At 44.2% G+C, this 19,959-nt stretch overlaps 1 protein-coding gene across 3 annotated transcripts in view; it reads right to left on the bottom strand.

Annotated features, from left to right (window-relative positions):
* osbpl3a (oxysterol binding protein-like 3a) overlaps positions 1-19,959 on the bottom strand; it is a 28,466-nt gene that overhangs the window by 5,319 nt on the left and 3,188 nt on the right. The window contains exons 2-15 of one of the 3 annotated variants that reach the window (XM_023825272.2): positions 12,977-13,148; positions 11,067-11,183; positions 10,320-10,373; positions 10,052-10,165; positions 8,813-8,977; positions 8,372-8,465; positions 8,063-8,166; positions 7,816-7,944; positions 7,410-7,569; positions 6,690-6,820; positions 5,151-5,282; positions 3,628-3,718; positions 2,840-3,081; positions 728-865 (exon numbers count right to left, since the gene is read on the bottom strand). In XM_023825272.2, coding sequence (XP_023681040.2) covers positions 728-865; positions 2,840-3,081; positions 3,628-3,718; positions 5,151-5,282; positions 6,690-6,820; positions 7,410-7,569; positions 7,816-7,944; positions 8,063-8,166; positions 8,372-8,465; positions 8,813-8,977; positions 10,052-10,165; positions 10,320-10,373; positions 11,067-11,183; positions 12,977-13,057 — 1,752 coding nt within the window. In that variant the 5' untranslated portion in view covers positions 13,058-13,148. Of the gene's footprint in view, positions 1-727; positions 866-2,839; positions 3,082-3,627; positions 3,719-5,150; positions 5,283-6,689; positions 6,821-7,409; positions 7,570-7,815; positions 7,945-8,062; positions 8,167-8,371; positions 8,466-8,812; positions 8,978-10,051; positions 10,166-10,319; positions 10,374-11,066; positions 11,184-11,293; positions 12,948-12,976; positions 13,149-19,959 lie in introns of those variants that run through there. The other 2 variants (XM_072705929.1, XM_072705930.1) reach the window with 2 other exon arrangements.

Genomic DNA, 19,959 nt, shown 5'->3' with positions numbered 1-19,959 from the left:
CATTTTAGGTTAAAACTGGATGTGCTTAGAGACGTTAACGGAGTGAAAAGAGGCATGTGGAATGCAGAGGAATTCAAAGTATTATGTTAACTGCTTTGGGGAGGAACCTTCTTCATCTGAATTGTCTGTAAGCCCAGAAGCACCTCTTGCTGACCTCATACCTCCTACACAGAGGTGTTTGCGACCAGCAAGGACGAGATCAGTCACCAAACCCACCGATCCCAGTGTTCTTCGCTTTTCACGAGATGAAACAGATACAGATCATCTCTATGGCAACCATAATCGCTGGGGTAAGATGAACCAATTCTTAATGGGGCCATAGCCTGAAGTCCTGGATCTATTGGTAGCAGGATAGTTGATGGAGTTCTGGCCCTTTAAGTACACAGCACAGAATTTAGAGTCCCCCCATAATAGACTGTCATATTTCAAATCTCCTCTCTGTGGATCTCAGACCTACGGGTCAGCTGGGGACAGCTACTATATTTCTGAGCAATATTTTGTATGACACGTTACAATGGAGCTTCTCATATATTTGTGGATGGAAATATACAACTCGAAAAGTAGGTAGGTAGCTACTGTCAAAACTAGCCTTTCAGCTACAGATATTAGAGGCCTGCAGCATTGTATGATTCTTCATTTCAAAACAGTACGTTCCAATCCCGGCTGATCACAGACAGTATGACTGACACCTGGCCTTTTAGAAAGCCTGATGCGGCACTAGACTTACCTGTTCTGCGACGAAACGGAAACCCTTGTCTGGTCTGATGCACTCGTAGGTCTCCCCCAGAAGTGGATTGAAAGGCTTCCAGCCGGCTCTGTAGTAGCTGGATGCGTACGCAGAAACCGCAAACGTGGCGACGTACACCTAGAGACGATCAACGGTGCCACATGATCATCATAAGCCTTTTTCAACCAGACAGTCTAAAGTCGCTGACAGTTCAATTAGCGATTCATGAATTGAAAGTAATGTAGTTTTTTTTTCTTTTTGGAAATTTACTAACCTCCCCACAAAACCCAGAGTGTTTCACAGCCCTGTGGAATAGGGGCCGCAGACAGACTGGGAACCTTTAGCTGTAACTCATGTTAATGCCTAGAAATTTGCAATACTGCTAAAACTACACATTAAAAGGACATGTTAAAACTCATAGGACCTAGCTCCTGGGGGGGGGAGGGGCCTTGTTTTTCTTTGTCTGGGAGTAACCACTTGTTACTCTGGAAGAGTGAGTGTTTGTGTACCCTGAGCTCATATTGTGTTACCTGTGACAGTGGCCCTGTTTTATGAATTTTGACTGACGTCCTTTTCATATTAAACCTAGATTGAACCGAACCTGAACTGCACCTTTTGAAGATCTCACACATCAAACGAGTCCCATAATGGAAGGAAGAATGAGCTAAAACAAACCTTGACTTCCCACATTGTCTTGTAGACATCTAATGGTAATATACTACTACCCAGTAATGAAAGGATACAGAATGAGTGGCCGCACCTGAGTATCTGGTTTAGCCAACATGTAATCCCTGTATTAAGGTAAACATAACCAGGCATGAGACAGTGCAGATTGATGGATGCTGAAGCAGGCGAGTCCCACTGTACCCTAAAAGGCCTGAAAGCACTTTGGATGATTAGAATGTTAATTTATAGCCCCAGATCTTTCAAGTGCCCTTCGTCACAGGCGGGTTTAACGTCACATGATCCATCTTTGAACGAGTTGGCTGTAAATTCCCATTCGGTCTTCTCTTAAAACACAGTATCCTTGGTTCCAACCTGAACCGCAGTACCATCATTTCTTCTTCTTACTTGTGTTTAAAGTAAATAAGCAGCAATAATACACTATTGAGCTAAGCTTGCATCTGTGTCTTATACATTTCTGGGCCTGGTGCATACTGTCAAGTGTTTGTTTAAGACATACATGAGACCAGGGGTCTGTTTCACAAAGCAGGATTACTTGCTTAGCCAGATAATTTGCCAGATTTAAGGTAGTCTGGGCTAAATAGACCTTATTTTCATCAACTTACATTTCGCCCAGACTACCTTAAATCTGGCAAGTTATCTGGCTAAGCAAGTAATCCTGCTTTGTGAAACAGGCCCCAGGGCTCTGTGTGTAGAGGTTCAGCATGCCTGAGGGGACCCAGGTTCACAGGGTTGGGTTTGTTTCTGGAGTCCCCCGAGACATCTGATTGGTGGTCCCGCCTCCTCTACAATCTGATTGGTTATCTCTCTGAATCAATAATTTTTCTTTTGTTCTACCCACAGAACATTTTTGTATAAGTAAAACTGCTATGAGCATGTTTCCACGGGGGCACTGGCCCCCAGACACGCCCCAGTTATAGCTACTGCTTCAGTCTGTGCATGCAAATGTAGATTACGTGTCATATAATTAGGTATGCAATTAAATGCATATCATTAATGTAAAATCCCCTTATCAAGGTAATAATTATTAACGTCATGCCAGTTCAGCTATCATCAATAAAGCATATCGTTATCAAGCTAAATATACATTAATAACCTAATAAAACATGTTGGTTGTACACTTTTTAAATAACATTTGTAAACGTGTTTTATTAATGTGAACTCTTGCTGAATTTGAAACTTACAGGGTTACTTGAAACTGCATCATCACGATTGCATCATCGCGATTGCATCATCGCGATTGCATCATTGGCTAATAGCCGAGTGATACGTCAAGGGGAAGGAATTTGGACGGTGGAAGAGATTCGGCACGACAGCCCCACACAGACGAGTTAATCGAGTGACAGCAAGTACTGCAGCTGCATGTTCAGGATCCTTGTCTGAAGGTCACTAACGATGTAGCTGAGGGGCTTGATCGGCGCCACTTGCCATGCGCTCGAAGGGGTCCTCGGTGGCTGCGGCGCGGTCCAGAAGCTCGCTGTACTCCAGCTCCTCCGCCAGCCGCTGCAGCGTGTTCAGCGGCTCATTCAGCGCCACCGGCATGGCAACTTTGGACAGGTCCTTGCCGATGTTGTTCTTCAAGATGTTCCACAAGCTGATGGGGCTGGAGGAGCTTGGGGAGGGAAGGTTTGACCTGCGCCGCATGTCGCCGGAACCGTTCTGCACACATTCTGGGGGCGGGATCAGAGTGATTACACACCTACCCCCAGGACACACACCATGGGGTTACAGGCCACCTAAAAGTTTTCATGCAAATTCTCATCACCATATGGGTGCCTGGGGGCAGCACGTCCTCGGGGGGGGGGGCACCAAGTCCCCATAATCCCACCCTGCTCTGGTTAATGCGATGTAGCATCCAGTATATTTAATATGATTGTATATTTAACATGATTGCCTATGGTTCTCTTAATACGGCACACTGAAAAGCCTATGTAACGTTTTCCTTTTGTTAATAGCAATTCTGAATTCCGTGAGCCACCAATCCCTTTCTTTCTGACAGGACTTCATGTGCGCTTTTCCCCAGGGACACAATAAGCTTAATCTGGCTCTACTCCTTATAGACATGCTCCAGATCTGAGCTTTACTTTGAACCCCAATATACAGCACAAATACATACATATATGTTCCTATATATAATAAACCCAGTGGGCTGCCTTACTGGTCTTTGGGTGCGTTTGAATGTTCGGATGAGAGGAATCAAAGGTACCCCAGCATACCTAAAGGGGGCTTCTCGGGTTCTGCCTCGTTGAGATGCTCCACGGATATACTGTCACTGACGTCGCTGAGATAAGATCCGTCGTCTGAGGCCTGGAAGGACAGGAGACACGTCACGCGCGCTCTACATCATCGCGCCCCCCAAAGCAGGCGGTCTCTCTGCTCCTCAGGTCTGCTTATGGGGATTTTTCACAGGACGGCCAGTCAGCTTATTTGTCATATCTGGAATTGCCTTATTAGTTTGCCGAACAGCTGAGGAAGTGGCAGGTTAATTAAAAGGAGATTATTCTGCAGTGAAGCTCAGAGGAGAAACACTGACCTCACGACATAAAATTACCGTGAATGTCACATTTATAGAGTGGACGCTTTTTTCCAAAGCGATGTACAAATGAGGATCACAGAAAAGTGACAGACAGTGTCCCTGGAACAACCAGGGTTAAGGACCCAACGGTGACATCAGCCTGCCAGAAATACATCAAAAATGTCTCAGTGTATCAAAATAAACTATGAAATACAGCCACCAAGCAAAGTAGCAAAATATACTACAGTATCTTGTATTTTTAAAATACAAAAATACAATTCACTTCTATTTTATATCAGCCTGTTCCTTCACAAGCACATTGCCTCATATGGCCAAGCATAAGAGCAACGTTTTAACTACTTAATGAGACACGATACAAATGTGAAATCAAACAAAGATCAAATATTCTGAAGTGTCTTGAACACATCCCAACTACTCCTGAGAACATTCAGATAACACCAAATCAATCAAGTGAAAAAATAATAATATCAAACTCAGAAAAACTGTGTTTTTTTGTAATTTAATTGACAAAACTGCTTTCTTTATTGCACCACAGTGGCAAAATGAAAAATGAAAATGTAAGCACAACATCTTAAAAACTTTAAACACAAACAGGCCTGAATGGAGCTTCAAACTCTTTCGGTTCAATGCACATGACCAACTATTGGCTCTAATAACTAAACTTCCTCCTTGCACATGCACAAAGTTTTGCACACGTGATGTCATCATTCATACATCAAGGGGGAAAGTATTTCTTGTATTTTCAAAATACAATAATACTGAATATCAAAGCATTTTGAAACAAATGACATAATCATTTTTATGAAGTAAGTCAAATATAAATTACAATTTGAACTGGCAACCTTCCGGTCGTGGCCATCGAGTGCTAACCCTAAACCACAGGGTCGCAGAATGCCTCTGAAACGAAGCAAACGCTGGTTTATCTAAAAATCAACAGCCTATAAATGTTTAGATTTATGCAATAAAGTGCCGCATTACACCTTTGCTGAGCTATGAGCTATTCATATTAAATCACAGCTATACCGGGTAAAATCTAAATCCTGAAAATGGATATAATGACATTTTAAGTTAAATTACCTGTATCTCTATATTTAGTCTAATACCGGTACTCTGTCCCTTGTGGTTCCAGACATGAACAGCTGACCACCTCAATGCCGGAAACCCACCTCCTGAAAAGACGTCGCTGACTGTAGGCCGTCTTACCTCATTCTCAGAGGAGCTGACAGACAGCAAGACCTCCTGAGCATCAAAGAACTCAGAGAGGGACTCAGGGATGGATGTCCTGCTCTCATTGGATGCCTGATGGACCAGGGGGTGGCGCCCGTCAATGGAGTCCTGTTTGGGGGGGGGGGGGGGGGGGTGGAGAAACTGTGTAAGATGACATTGACACTACTGCATTACTCGAAAGTGCCCAGATTTGCATGTAAGCTGATTAAAAGTCAGGAGGAAAAGGCTGCTTTCAGTAAAGAAACAAGGCTGATGATCCGACATGCAGGGGGAGATATTTGACAGAGCCGCCAGTTTGTGTCTATTTAGGTGAAGCAAACAAACTTGACGGCACAAATTCACATATAATCTATCATCATTCTGTCATTTTGGTCTCCAGTCCTTCTCAGATGGTCACTGCAACCAGCTCTGCATTACAGCTCGACATTTACATTTAATTGCCGCCGTGACGATTGTAACCCAAAGCAGGTCCGGTTAAGCAGGGAGCTGGGAGCTGAACATGCAGACCCAAAGGGATCGTTCACTGCATTCACTGCATTCCTGCACTGGGGCGTTTACACGCCACCACCTGTTAGGTAACACGGCATTTTCCCAAACCTCCTAAAAACTAGACGTGAACATGTATCCCACTCAACCCAGTCAATTCCATTTGAACTAAAAATAAAACAATAAATAAATAGCAAATATTGCAATAAAAGAAAAAAAGCCCACTCCATTTTAATGGCCCTAATGATTTACTCTGCACTCGTCTTGCCTCTTAAAAGGCACAGACACACAGCCGGGCTGCAAATAACTTTTACTGGGCTTCCATTTCTTGCTAATGCTGAGAAAATGATTATGACAGAGAACAGACCAGCACCGACCCAAGGGATGCATATCCTGACATTCGACTAGAAGCTTTAATTAAAAATGACTGGTGCTGATTTACACTTCAAACACCTGGATGTTTTACCGGAGCAGATATGGATGAGCACCAAGGGCCGACGGGGACCCCTACGGCGATTCAGTCTAGCAGCTTCCAGGTCGCGTTCACGGTTAGAGATTAAGACGGCTATGATTGGTGGAGAAGGCGGCACGTGCTTCTCTTAGTCAAATATTAGCAGAACTATATGAAATATAAATATAAGCAGAACTATATGACATTCAGATGAGAGCAGAGAACGGGGTCTGGGGGATGCAAACTATCACAAGAGGACAATTCTCTTTGGATTTAGGAAAGGGTGGAACAACAGACAACCAATCAGGTCCGCAAGTCAAGACACAAGGGTGACGAGTGTAGTGTAGTCTATCTGCACAGGACAGAAAATAGTGACTGTTTTAAAATTATTAGTAAAATGCTTATGGGTGATCTAAGTGCTCATCACATGACTTCACTCCTCCCTGGAATACCCATGCCACCCCCCTCATCTTACAGCCTTCCAACTTAAAGCACAAGAGCATCTTCACTAAGATGAAGTTCTTGCTAACTAGCAGGAACGCTCTCAGGGAAGGTGGCCGTGGCCACAGGAAGTGTACCGATTTGAGGGTGTTCTTCAGCCCCAGGGCCTGATGGGAAGGCAGCTGGCAGGCCTCATGCTGCATGAAGTCCTTCATTCGCTCGCGTTCCGAGGACAGGGCTCCAAAGGCGGACCGCATGGCGCCGTTCACTGTGGGTCCGAGAGCAATCAGACAATTCTGTACTCCTATTAAAGACGGTTGCTCATCATGGTAAGAAGAGAAATGCTTGATAGACAGAAAGAAAGGCAGCAGGGAGATCGAAGTCAACCTCGCTTGGGCATGCTGCTACGTCAAGATGAAGACAAAACTGAGAGCTAGTCATTGTAAAACACCGTTTTTAAATGTATGTTCAAAAATCTTAAAGGCTGATTTATAAGAATAAGAAAAAAATGTATGTTGTTGTTATTCTGACAGAAACTGAATTCACTTCGAGGCCGTCTGATGCTGGTGGGGAAGACAAGTTCTTCGTTGTTTTTTCTCAGGTTTGCGTAGAAAGTCTATCCACTCATGACAGCCAGCTAGCAGACATTTTGTTGTTTATTTTTGGCCAAAACACCTGGAAGCTGCCTCTTTTTGTACTGTTTTTTCAGTTGAAAGATTACTCTACCTTGTATCTCTTAACTCAGAGATAATTGCACTCATTTCCATAAAAGTATAGTGGATAGAGTTTTAAAAATCACATTCCTGTGATAAAGGTTGGCACATGAATTCAGGCATCAAACACAGATCTGGACTCACGGTCTCTCGCCACCCGATAGAAGTCCTCCAGGATTTTGGACGCCTCCGTGGGCGAGTCGGGGGTCTCGGGGTAGACCTCATGGCTGCTCAGCTCGATGGTAGAGAGGTTCGGGTTGGAGGAGTGGAGGCGAATGGAGCCGGAGGATATGCAGCTGGGTACCTGGGAGACATGGAGCACAGCCGGTCGTGTGTGTGGGGGGGGGGGGGGCATTAAATATCTTTGTGCATGAGCGGCAGGGGGGAGATTACAAGGCCACAGAGGCCAGGCTTAATAATAACAACAAAAGTAGATTTAGAGAGAGAATCTCTTACCTCTGCCTGATGAAGAAATGGAGAGAATAAAATGAATATCCTTATTCAGAAAGTCGAGGGAGAATAGAGCAAAACTGAGGCTCAGGGGACCTACCTGTGCAGTGAACATGTGCCTCGTCGCGGGCACCTGGAGAGTCATTTTGCCGTCTTTCCCACAATTCTTTGAGCGCCATCTTCTGTGAGTTCTCTTCTCCTTTTTGCCAGCGATGTCAAAGGAGGATGGCTGACAAAACAGAAGAGTATCTGATTACTCCGTAAATCACATGAGTGATTCTAGCATTTTAGGGTCGCCGTGTGACTTTGAAGTATCGTTGAGGACTGAAGGATAGGATTTCACATACAGGGAACGTGGTCATGGATGGTGTGGAACATGTCCGGTGAAGAATGTCCATGTTTCTCAACAGGTGGTCCATCTCCTGAAGGTAGGACTCACAAGCCGAAAGGCCTGCAGGGACAAGGATCACTGCTAAGGCTCAGTGTTACTCCCGCTGTAGCCCTGTCCTGTACTTTAAGTTGCTTTTCATAGAAGTGGCAGGTAAATGAGTAAATGGTGATCCCTCGCCAGGGAGGGGAATGTAAACAAAGCTTTCTCAAACTATGAAGCCCACTGACTTAGAGAACATTGTGGGAAGATCTGGTGATCGCCCTACCGTCGTTGACCTTCTTCATTTCTTCAGAAGACTGTAGCCAAGATGTGAACTTGCCCTCGGGGTGTCCTGGCGATTGGTTTGTCAGTGTTGTGCGCTGTGTTGGACGGACCAGAAGCACTACATCATCGTCAGTACAAACCTTTGGTTGTTAAACCTTCTGCATTTACACTTGTAACACTCAAACTTTTAGTTAAAACTTTTTGTTATGGCTTCTTTGAAAAGAAACTAACTCCACACAAAGAATTGCACAGGCATTTTTAATTATCTTGTTGATTCCATACAAGGTGAATGTTTTGCCCATTCAGTCATCTGGATATTCTGTTGAAGAATAATATTTTCCTCGAGGATACAACATCAGCAATCTGACATGTGACTTGCTACCCAGAGAGGTAGGAAATGAATATTAACCTGCCCGTGTTCAGACTGGACCTGTCATTATACCTTTCTCAGGGAAGCAGTCTGTGTCAGTCCAGGAGATATCATGGTGGGATAGTGCAAGCAGAACTGCGACATCTCATTGGGATACATCGCAATCTCATTCTGACGGAAGACACGGTGAGTTCTTAGCTTAAACACCCACTCCTCAAACAGCTCATCGGTTGGGACCTGTGCAAAGAAACGTGTATTAGAACCACAATTCTTAGACATTATCTGTGATAGCGATCATGTCAAGTGCATTGATTTATGAGTCCATTGTCTCTGGAATATTTAATATTGACTCATTCATTAACTATACCTCTTTGGAGTAATTGTTTTGCATTGCAAATGGAACTATCAGTCAGCTGTGAAATTGGATAATTTCCGGGGATAACGGAGTGGGAGCAGGGAGGCATAAAGCAAAAAATGTTATGTTTCTTCCTTTGCTTCCGTTCATTGCTTTCTTCTCCTCTGCTGTTTGCATCGTTACTTAGAGATCTGCTCAATCCAATCATCTTAAACTCTGGAAAATCAATACACAGATGCCTGAAAGCAGCAACTATCTATTCTGCAGAAGTTTAATAATCAAAGTTCTAATAAAAGAAACTGTGGGAAACATGTTCTACCGGAGAATTAGATTACAGGTTTACAAGGTGAATCTGAACCTCTTGAGGTTTAACAGCTAACGATCTGTGAGATTGAATCTGTCAAGAGGCTTGTAGGAGGCTGTGTTTGGTCTTGTCTGGTGCCTCTTCTCTTCTCTTTGGTGGTGTTGGGTCTTTGGGGACCAGTGATCACGAAAGGCTCACTTTCCCTGTTTACAAATTGATCGCTGTTTGTGTCACTGGGAAGTCTGACTCATGATCTTGTTATCTGTGGCTTAACTGTGACCCTCACACCTATTAAAAAAGCCATAAGCAAAAGTAAATACACACCCAGAAGGGTACGATCAGGCAAATTAGGGTCCCTTTAACAAGGTGGTGAAACTAGGGACGTATTTAAAAAATGGGCTCTGGTCCATGCCCTTTCAGTATATTCCATTTTAACAACTAATGTGTGTGCACAGATACAAAGATCTGGTTGACTACAACTGGGTGTGGAACAGCGGTGTAAGGAGAAATGATAGGTAAACTGAACAAGGAACTGCAATTAAAGAGCAATTTGCAAAGTATGACCACTGCTGGGTCTGTTGATGCTTGGTACCTCTGACCGTTCCTCAGATTACGGCCTAAGCTTCTCCGTTCAGCACAGGGTGCTCTGTACCTTCAGGTGATAGATGTTTTCTTCGGCGTCCAGGTCGATGCACAGGCCCTTCTTCTTAATGGACATGACTGACAGCCCCACATCGATACGGCCGTGCAGCTTCCCCTTCCGGATCTGGGTGGAGAAGACACAAGGACATCACCCGAACGTGATTCCATGTGGAGACACCCAGAGAAAACCTGCAGACCAGAGGCTCTCGTGCAAAAACAGACATATTTACAGACATGAGGAGCATGCCGATGTAAACCCCCCCCCCCCCAATACTCACGTCAGTTCCACACTTAGCATATTTCAGGATGCCCTTCTCCAGCACGAAGTATCGCTGCGGGAAGAATGAACACGGTGAACGACAAGGACGTGACAAAACGTGAAACGCTGCCACACTCACTGTGTCACGAACAGTGTCACTGTAGTTTCATTTTTTAAAATCTTGTTTTCATTTTCATATTATTTTCAATCTCCATTTGAAATCTGATTTTGTTTTAGCTAGCTTTTAGTGTGGCTTTTTGTGACGTTTTTATTTCTAATATATATTTCTATTTAGTTTTCTGTTTTCGTGTCTATTTTAGTAATTTTATTTCTAGATTTAACCTCGCAGATCTATTTTGTGTGTCTGATCTTTAGTCCTGCATGAATACGCAGTAAACGTTATGTAGTAATATCCTCAAAATTGCCAAAAATTGTTCCACACATTATTAGTGGTATTAAAGATAAACAACTAAGTACTTTAGCTAAATAGTTTTTAAAATTGCTAATGGTACAGTATTTGACATTTGTCTTTCTCAGATAGTTTCAGAAGTTGTACTTGTAGTTTATATTTAGTTGCAATTGTTTATTTTATTTTCGAATCTTATTTTATTCCAGTAAACAATTCCGTTAATAATCCTGGTTACAAACACGAACTTGCGTTTGAACCTCTACCTTTTGCCCTTGACTGTCGAGAGGTTGGTAAAGCTACTCAGATTCTTCTAGAAACTTCTAGTGAAGCCCCTAAATTTGTGGCATGTGACCCCACCTTGTGCCAGCCTTTCATGGGCCACTTCCTCTTCTTCAGCAGCAGACCCTCCTGCTTCGGTGGCTCCTGGACGATCTCCAGGGCGCCACGGAGACCCTCCACGATCTCCCAGCTGTCCTGTGGGGGGGGGGACGACGCCGGGGCTGAGTGCCGAGCGGCCGCCCTGAGGCGCGTGACTCACAACGCTCTGCATAATGCTGACTAATTTAATCAGCGCTAATTAGCACCTGGGCTGGAGGTGAACGTCAGCCCCAAAGCTCCATCCACCGTGACGATAAATTACGCCTCGGGCTGTCGATCCTCCCATGAGGAACCAGGGAGATGATGCAGACCGAAATCAGACCCCTGTACCTGCAGGGTCAGCATTTAGGTCAGTCCCTCTCCTTTGTCTCTATGCCCCAATTCTCACTAAAAGACACACGTCTCCACCATGCCCAACCACTACCTGGAGCGGAAATAGATCAGTGTCACTCTGCTTCCCTCGCTCTCACAATCCGTCCCTCTGTGTCACACTCCAACCGTATTCCTCAGCTAATACATGGACTAGCTAATATCTAACTAGCAAACGCTTCTCTCCAAAGCCAGCTACTGTAAGAACGTAGCATAAAGCGCCATAAAGAAACCATAACAACCGGCCTGCAATGTTACACAATCATCCTTGATGTGGCTTTTGGTGACAGCCAGGCCAGCTGAAGCGCACTGTGCCTGTGTGACACAGGAAACTGCATGTTTCTGCAGCTCAAATTCAGTGAGGGGCCAATCTGCATAAGCTGCACTGACATATACACGACCAGAGCACGAGCGGGTCAGCTACACATAAGGGTTTCACTGATCATGCAGTTTATTAACAGGGTATATTTGACCATTTGCAGCTTAATTACATGTACAAAAAGGTGGAGTGACAGAGGAGAAGGATGGGGGCGTGTAGACACTACCAGTCAAACGTCTGGACACACCTGCTTTTAATGCATTTGTCCCTATTTTAGGTAAGTTATTCATCTTATAGTAAAAGGCCTTGAAGCAATGAAGTAATACGCATCAAATATTGCAACAATGAGGAGAAGTTTTCAACATCTCAAAATGTTCTCAAATTTCAGACTCTTCAAAATAGCCCCCTTTGGCTTAGATGACAGCATTGCAGACTCTTGGCATTCTTTCAGCAGCTTCCTGATGTAGCCACCTGGAATGCCTCTCCAACAGTCCTGAAGAAGGTTACACAAGTTATGGCCACAAGTTGGCTACTGTGTCTTTATGCTTCAATCCAACTCATCCCAAAGCAGCTCTATAGGGTTTAGGTTGGGGGGGGGGGTTGTGGGGGCCAGGTCATCTGTCATGGCACTCCCTCTCTTTCCTTCTTCACAGGATAATACTCGCTATAAAACCTCGAGGTATGCTTTGGGCTGTTATCTTGCTGAAAAACAAATGATTTTCAGTTGATGTGTCCAGACTTTTGACTGGTGCTGTATAATTACAGGAAATGGTATAGAGACAATGTGCCTTCCGGGACGTGTGACATAGCCAGCGGGGGCGGCGCGACCGTGGGAGTGACTTTACTCTGAGAGCATCTGACAGAGCAGAGGAGAAATTGCCCAGTGCAGCCTTAATGGGAGCAGTTGCCTGGATGCTGCATGTAACTACAAAACTGGGCCCTAACTGGAGACCCATATTTCAGTCAATACTGAAGAGTAGGAAGGTGGGAGTGAAGCAGACAGGCCCAAGATGAACAATAGAGAGTGACACTAAGGATTATGGGATTGCAGGCTCATATCACATGCATGTAAGGGCAGTATTATATTTTATTAGATTAGTACAAGTTGGTGCTATATCTGATATACGTGATAACGTGGTGTGTGTCTTGGGGGGGTGATTTCAGAGCGATGAGTCAGATGTTCGGGAATACCGCGGGTTACCTGCCGCGAGCCATGTTTGGACAGGCAGCTGGCGTCGCTCCGGGCCATTGGCGGTACCTTGTGGGCTGCGCCGCTGCTCATCTCAGTGGCACTGCGGGGGGGGGGGGGGGGGGGTGTGGGCGAGAACTAGCCTCACAGATCTCTCCCAGTCACTGACCACATCGCTCTTTTCCTGCAAAAGCGGGCAGCAAGGAAGAAGACGCAGATATAAAAATCACGCCGCCACTAAATTCAGCCTCCTTTTGGCTTGATGATATGTACATGTCACCTTTAGCTGTATGGTGAGAGTCACAGAGGAAGTGATGGGGTACACTGTCACCTACCTTCCTCCCATTACCACGCATTACCTCATTTTTGCAAATAACTCACTAAATTTATTGTATTGTACATATCATACACAATTTAACATTCCTTGTACGACACTCCTTCCATACAGTTACCAAGCACATTGTCTATATTAACCGGACTGCATGTGACCATTGTACTGTCCTATGTATGAAATGGTAGCACTTTATTGATCCCTGTGGGAAAATTCTCTTTTTGTTTATTCCATCTTCCATTCTAGCCCTGACACACATGTAGGTCAAAACAAGCTTGGCAGTGAAGGGCAGCCACCTGTAGCAGCACCCGTGGAGCTGGGGGGTTAAGGGCCTCGCTCAGGGGCCCACAGATGTAGCTATTTTCCCAAGGCTGGGATCGAACCGCCAACCTTCCTATCACTGAGCCACACCCTGCCCCCTACTCGCTCTGTGTGTGTGTGTGTGTGTGTACAAACTTGGCCAATAAACCTGATTCTGATTTAACACAACCAGTGATGCTCCTAACTGGATAGAGCATCTGGGGGTGGGGCCCTCCAGGTCAGTAATACTTGGGGGGTCTGCAGGTCCTTCAGCAAGGCCCTTAAGCTCCAGCTCCCTGAGTGCCGCTGCATGGCTGCCCTCTATGGACAACTTACTCTATGAAGAGCAAGCTGAGGGAGGCGTAAAGACAATTTCCCTACAGGGATAATAAAGTGTCAATTATTATTATTATTAAGTTCACAAAAACAACTGAATGTTCTAGAAAAACAGGAAACCTAGAAAAACGAGAAGCTTCACTGTTAGTATTTACACACTGGCGAATCTCAACAGGGCTACCAGCCAGAAAAAAACCATTAACCATTATAATTTATGTATAAAGTGATTATGAAGCACAAATAGGGAAGATATGTGGCCCAGCAGGTTAGGATGTTGTGCCAGTGATCAGATGGTTGCTGGTTCAAATCCTCTAATCACAGGAGTGATTTCACTGTTGGGCCCTTGAACAAGGTCATTAACTCCCAGTTGCTCCAGGGACTGGCTGGCCCTGTTTCCTGGGATGTACATCACTTCAGATAAAAGCATCTCTTAAATAAGCAAATGTAATAATTACATCAAAATAAGGTTACCTATTCCCAGTTCAACATGTAGATTCAGGTAAAGTTGCCATTTTGATAAAGAAAGGCATTCGGGCAACTCGAGCCAGTAATGCCTTCCAGTCAGGCTATACCAGGAGAGGCCTGTAATTTAATGTTCTTATGTGTTTACAGCCAGTTTCAAGGCCAATCCGCAAATGACTATTTATGGATATAATTGTGAGAAGTTTTCAAAAGAAGAGAAAGGAAGGTATAAGCTGCTATAGCTGAAACAGCTGCTACGACAGTGATTATTAGCTAATCTGCTACACTTATAAAGGAAAACTGAAGGTCAGCCTCTTCCATACAGGTTCTCAATTTAATTCCACATCAGCCTGGATTTTTATACGATTCCTGTCCTGAAATTGCTCCCTCCTTCCATTCACTGTGAGTGCAGGAATTAAGAGATATCGTTCTGCTCCCCGACCTCTGCCTCCATTAGTCCTTCTCTAACATTTGTAGCTAATGGCACAATGCAATCAAAACAATTTATTTTGATTTCCGCTTCCTAATATAATTAACGCGCGTGATTGTGACTCAGCAGCCGAAGGAACTTGCTCATGTGCGACGCACTGATTTCACAGTGTAATCCGCTATATCTAAAGGATACTGTGTGAAATAAAAGTGATTCAACACAAAGTGTCAGTTCTTACAACAGTCCTGCCTGACATTGCTAATCTATTTAAATGCATAGAAATCAACTGACCCTCCTGGTTTCACAAACATATGGTGATTTTATCCTCAGAACCCAAAGAAATAATAAATAGCTGGAAGACTGAATGCGCTCTTCGACTTACGATGGGGTTACGATCCAATGAACTCACCAGAAATGGAAAATATCAGAAGTCAAATATTAATATCGTATAACAAATAAGTAAAAAAAACCTAAATACTGTCACTAGCTAAGTAAATAAATAATTTCTGCAACTAGCTATATACCAGTAATTGAAAATAAAATAAATGAGGTTTATCTGGTTAAACCCGTAAGAAAACACTGTACGATACGCTGATAAATATTTACGAGGTGTTTACGCAACCTATCTCTATAGAGACTTGAAGCGTGGCTGTGCACAAGCTACCGACACCCAGCATCGGTACAGAATATCGTACAGCATATCCTTAGCCTGGCAAGAGATCACGCAGACGACCGAATGTACAGACTACCGAATGTACAGACTACCGAATGTACAGACTACCGAATGTACATCGCTGTCACACGATAGTGAATCAAACCAACATAAAGCGAGAAGCATCTGTATAAGAAAACAAGGAAGACAGAACATTTTGCGGAAAATACTCAATGTGAGCTGTATTAAATGTAACTGCAGACCCAACAAGATAAACATCTCGCGTTGCATTATGCACTCCCATGCCCAAAGTATCTGGCTATATGTTTAGATCATCTGGCAAACATTTGCATGGTGCTTCCAGGTTTAGGTGACATTTCCATAACCTAACGTCAAGCTTCTGACCTCTCTCACTGCACCGATGGATTCATCGGTGCAGTGACCTGTAGCTGATTTCCAAAGCACAAGTTAGGGGTATACCCTGGATGAGACGCCCATCCACCACAGGCCACATGCACAGAGACACACACTACAGGAAATTTAGAGACGCCAATTAGCCTAACAGTATGTGTTTGGACTGGAGGAGGAAACCCGCATGACAGGGGCACCCAGAGGGGATTTAAACCGCCGGGTCCGCAGGTGTGACTCAGCAGGGCTGCCCAGTGAGCCTCCATGGCACCACTTCCAGTTCAGGAATAATTTTTAAAAAATCACATGTTGCACTCCAGTTGAATAGTGGGAAGTCATTGAGCTGCGGAGAACATCCTGTTTGTGTAGCGTGCAATAAATCCACCGCAAATGCATGCAGGCGAGAGCCGGGGGCGAGAATCGAGAAACAACAGTCTTTTTATAGATTCGGTGGAATAATAAAGCTGCTTTTGTGTCTTTTTGCCTGTACATTCTCCCATTTAGAGAAGCAAATACATGATGTTGTTGTTTACATCTCAAATCGGAGGGCTGCTGAGTTCACAGAGATGCACAACCCTTCAGCACTGCCTGTTGATACTGATGTTTTTCTCTGATTAAAAAAAAAAAAAACATGGTTTAGACATCCTTCAAAGGTACAATACACTCCAACAGGATGTGGTTTGGCACACCATGCTCCCCATCCTGTCAAGGCTGAGAGAAACTGGTTTTCCCAGCATGAAGGTACGTGGGGTGGAAATGGGCTGGACTGGACCTGAAGAGTCGTCACTGCATGCTTGAGGTGTGTATAGTTAGCAATGAAAACATCACACCGTCCCATCCTTACCTCCCTATAAAATCCCAGTCAAAGGTACAAGAGCAGTTTCTACTTGTTTAGCCTTGAGGGTGTTTATCTCCTGCCAAGGCTTGTTAGTTTTACTCGGTACTGGAGACCACCATTCCATGTGATGTCATCAACAGGGACCTACTCAATTTCCAAAGTCACAGGCCCCGAGGACAGGAATGCTGACGCAACCTGCATGTGTCTTAAGATCCTCCAGCAGCAATGCATGGCATCTGTGGTAATACTAAGGTCACTCCCAGGATGTGACTACACAGTGGGCTGGTCTGTGGTCGGCTCCGAGCTCTGCTAACGGTGGCTGCTGCTGTCTTGCAATGAGATACCGACTAGACATCAAAAGCGGAGAAGAGCGGTGGTTGGTGAAGAAATGAGGTTGGTTAAGAGATGAGGTGCTGAACATCCCTGATTAGGCAACAAAATGTTACAATTACATGAATCACAATTCATGACTGTCATTGTTTTTCATCCATCCATCTAAGAGTGGATTATCCTGTTACACCAAATTCATTGTAGGAGTAAATGTAAGGGCAAAAGACTGATTGTTTTAGCCATATAAACCATATAATACAGATTATATGAATGATACATTATAAACTTTTACACATAATCAGATAACAGACAGCTACAGGCCCCTATATTTTCAGCATTACACCCAGTCAGTAGCAGAGGGCATCCATATACTGTATTAGCTGTATTACCACATTTCGTTATTTTGAGCCAAAAAGGACTCCGCAAAGATCTTCTTCAGTTTAAGATTGCAAATGTCTAAGAAACATAACATCAGTCTGACAACCTTTCCCCTGAGTGTCTGGGGTCTTTGTTAGTCTAGGGTATTTGTTACACTGGGTCGCTACAAGACTGTCCAGGGTTTTCTTCCCCTCTGCACTTGTGTCTCTGCGCCTTTGCCTTGTGGCTTAATCACAAAGATTAATCATATCCTTGCCCTCTTCTAAATCAATCCCTCTCTCCACCTCCAACTGTGCCTCCAAAGATTTGGGGCTACGAACTCAACAATGTCAGTGCAGTTCACCCGCATGAAGTTTCATATATAACGTTTCATGCAGCACAGGCAAAATTACAGCGCCTGACAAATATCGCATGACAAAACAGATCCACCATAAACAGACAATGCGACCTTTAATAGAAACACACAGAAACCAACAGCTCATCGTAGCCCCACCCACAAGCCACAACCCAGGGGATTATTAACTGTTGGTTCAAGGACATTCCTCTGCCAGTGGCCTTCAGGACAGGGTGCTACAGGGGGAGTCCCAGACCGGTGTGGCAGCATCCTGTTAATGGAAATACTCAAAACAAGGCAGAGAGTTCAAATGAAAAAAAAAGTCTATTACAAGCAGTCAGAATTAGCATTTCTTCTGAGAGGCTCCTGTGATCTCTCATGGTGGAACGAGACGCTCCAGGGCGACGTCGCTCTAGGGTGACGAGGATCACTGCTCTCCCTTGACAGCACGCTGCACACGTGAATATTCATGCGTGGAATGCAGCAATGCATTCGCACCACTGCATGACAACAATAGAAGCAGAATTTCCCCAGACCATGTACAAAGGTCCCGCCTACACAAAACACAGCTTTCAAACTCGACCAAACTAGCACTTTGTAAATCTACAGAAATAAAAAGTGAGATATTTGTACTGATTTATCTGTTATATACAATTCCTGGACCAGCCTGGAGGATTCTACCCAACTAGCTTAAATACTTCAAAGTATCTTCCTAAATTAACGTAAAATGCAAAGAAGGATGCTCTTATGTAACTATGTCAACAACACTTCCTAACCAAATAGTTTAATTCCAGTCAGGTGCTGAATTAGCAGTTGCTGGAATATTCAGTTTATAGGAAAATCCTGAAATGAGGATTGTTTATGCTTATCTGCTTTTGATTTCAAATGGAATCAACAGCATTAACCCTTCAGACTGTGAGAATCACTGAAGATACGGATATGAAAGATGGACAGTACGAGTGTGTAAATACAGAATCCCACTCCTAACCCTAAACCTGACCACAGCTGGTGTTCAGGGGTTGATTATAGGACCACATCCCTCTCCACGGCTGACTGACTGACACCAGAGCATTATAATGTGATTCTCAATGGACACAGAACAGTTTAATGGCCGCTGGGTGGCGGGGAGACTGCTAATCCACCCTTGAGTGTGCAGAGTAGGTCTGTTGCTGTCGTTTGCCTCCACAGAACGGAAATGCTTTTCTGTTTAAACTACGACCCCTGTGGAAAAATGAGTCACTGAAACCTAATTCTAAATTCACTCTCTCTCTCTGTCTGTCTCTTATACACACACAGACTCACTGCTGGCACAGGAAATCATTTCCAAGGAGACTCATTGGGTTGTAGCATGTTGTGCTGCTACCAAACCAGTTTCCCTGACTACCATTTGTTTGGGTGATTTAATCAGATAAATTATTGTTTTGAAAGCACAAGCAGATCTTCCTTTTGCTGGCTAGAAAGAGATGTACAAAACCAGTCAAAACTCTGGACACACCTACTTATCCATTGTTTTTCAACAAGATAACTACCCTAAGCATTATCTTGTGAAAAAGGAAAGAGAGGGAGTGCTGTGACAGATGACCTGGCCCCCACAACCCACCCCCCCCCCCAACCTAAACCCTATAGAGCTGCTTTGGGATGAGTTGGATTGAAGTATAAGGACACGGTAGCCAACTTGTGGCCATAGGTTCCACAAGTTTCTTCAGGACTGTTGGAGAGGCATTCCAGGTGGCTACATCTGGAAGCTGCTGAAAGAATGCAGAGAGTCTGCAATGCTGTCATCTAAGCCAAATGAGGCTATTTTGAAGAGTCTGAAATTTGAGAACATTTTGAGATGTTGAAAACTTCTCCTCATTGTTGCACTATTTGATGCGTACTACTTCATTGCCTCAAGGCCTTTTACTACAAGGTGAATAACTTACCTAAAACAGGAACAGATGCATTAAAAGCAGCTGTGTCCAGAATTTTGACTGGTACTGTGTGTGTTGAAAGCTCATGAGTGTCTAGCATTAGAACACTTCAAATCCACCCAGTCAGAGTGGAAGGTTACGATCATGGATGGACTTTTTGCATGTCTTGGGTATGGGAGGAAAACAAATACACACACACACGCGCACACACACACAAATATAAATTACAACTAAAGCTTTATCTGAGCAGCAGGACACCGGATATCTTTCCTCAAACTGTCACGCA

Source organism: Paramormyrops kingsleyae, chromosome 23 (genome assembly GCF_048594095.1).
Source record: "Paramormyrops kingsleyae isolate MSU_618 chromosome 23, PKINGS_0.4, whole genome shotgun sequence".
Classification (NCBI taxonomy): domain Eukaryota; kingdom Metazoa; phylum Chordata; class Actinopteri; order Osteoglossiformes; family Mormyridae; genus Paramormyrops; species Paramormyrops kingsleyae.
The sequence above is the reverse complement of the archived record's forward strand: the minus strand, read 5'-3'. Positions and strand labels throughout refer to the sequence as shown.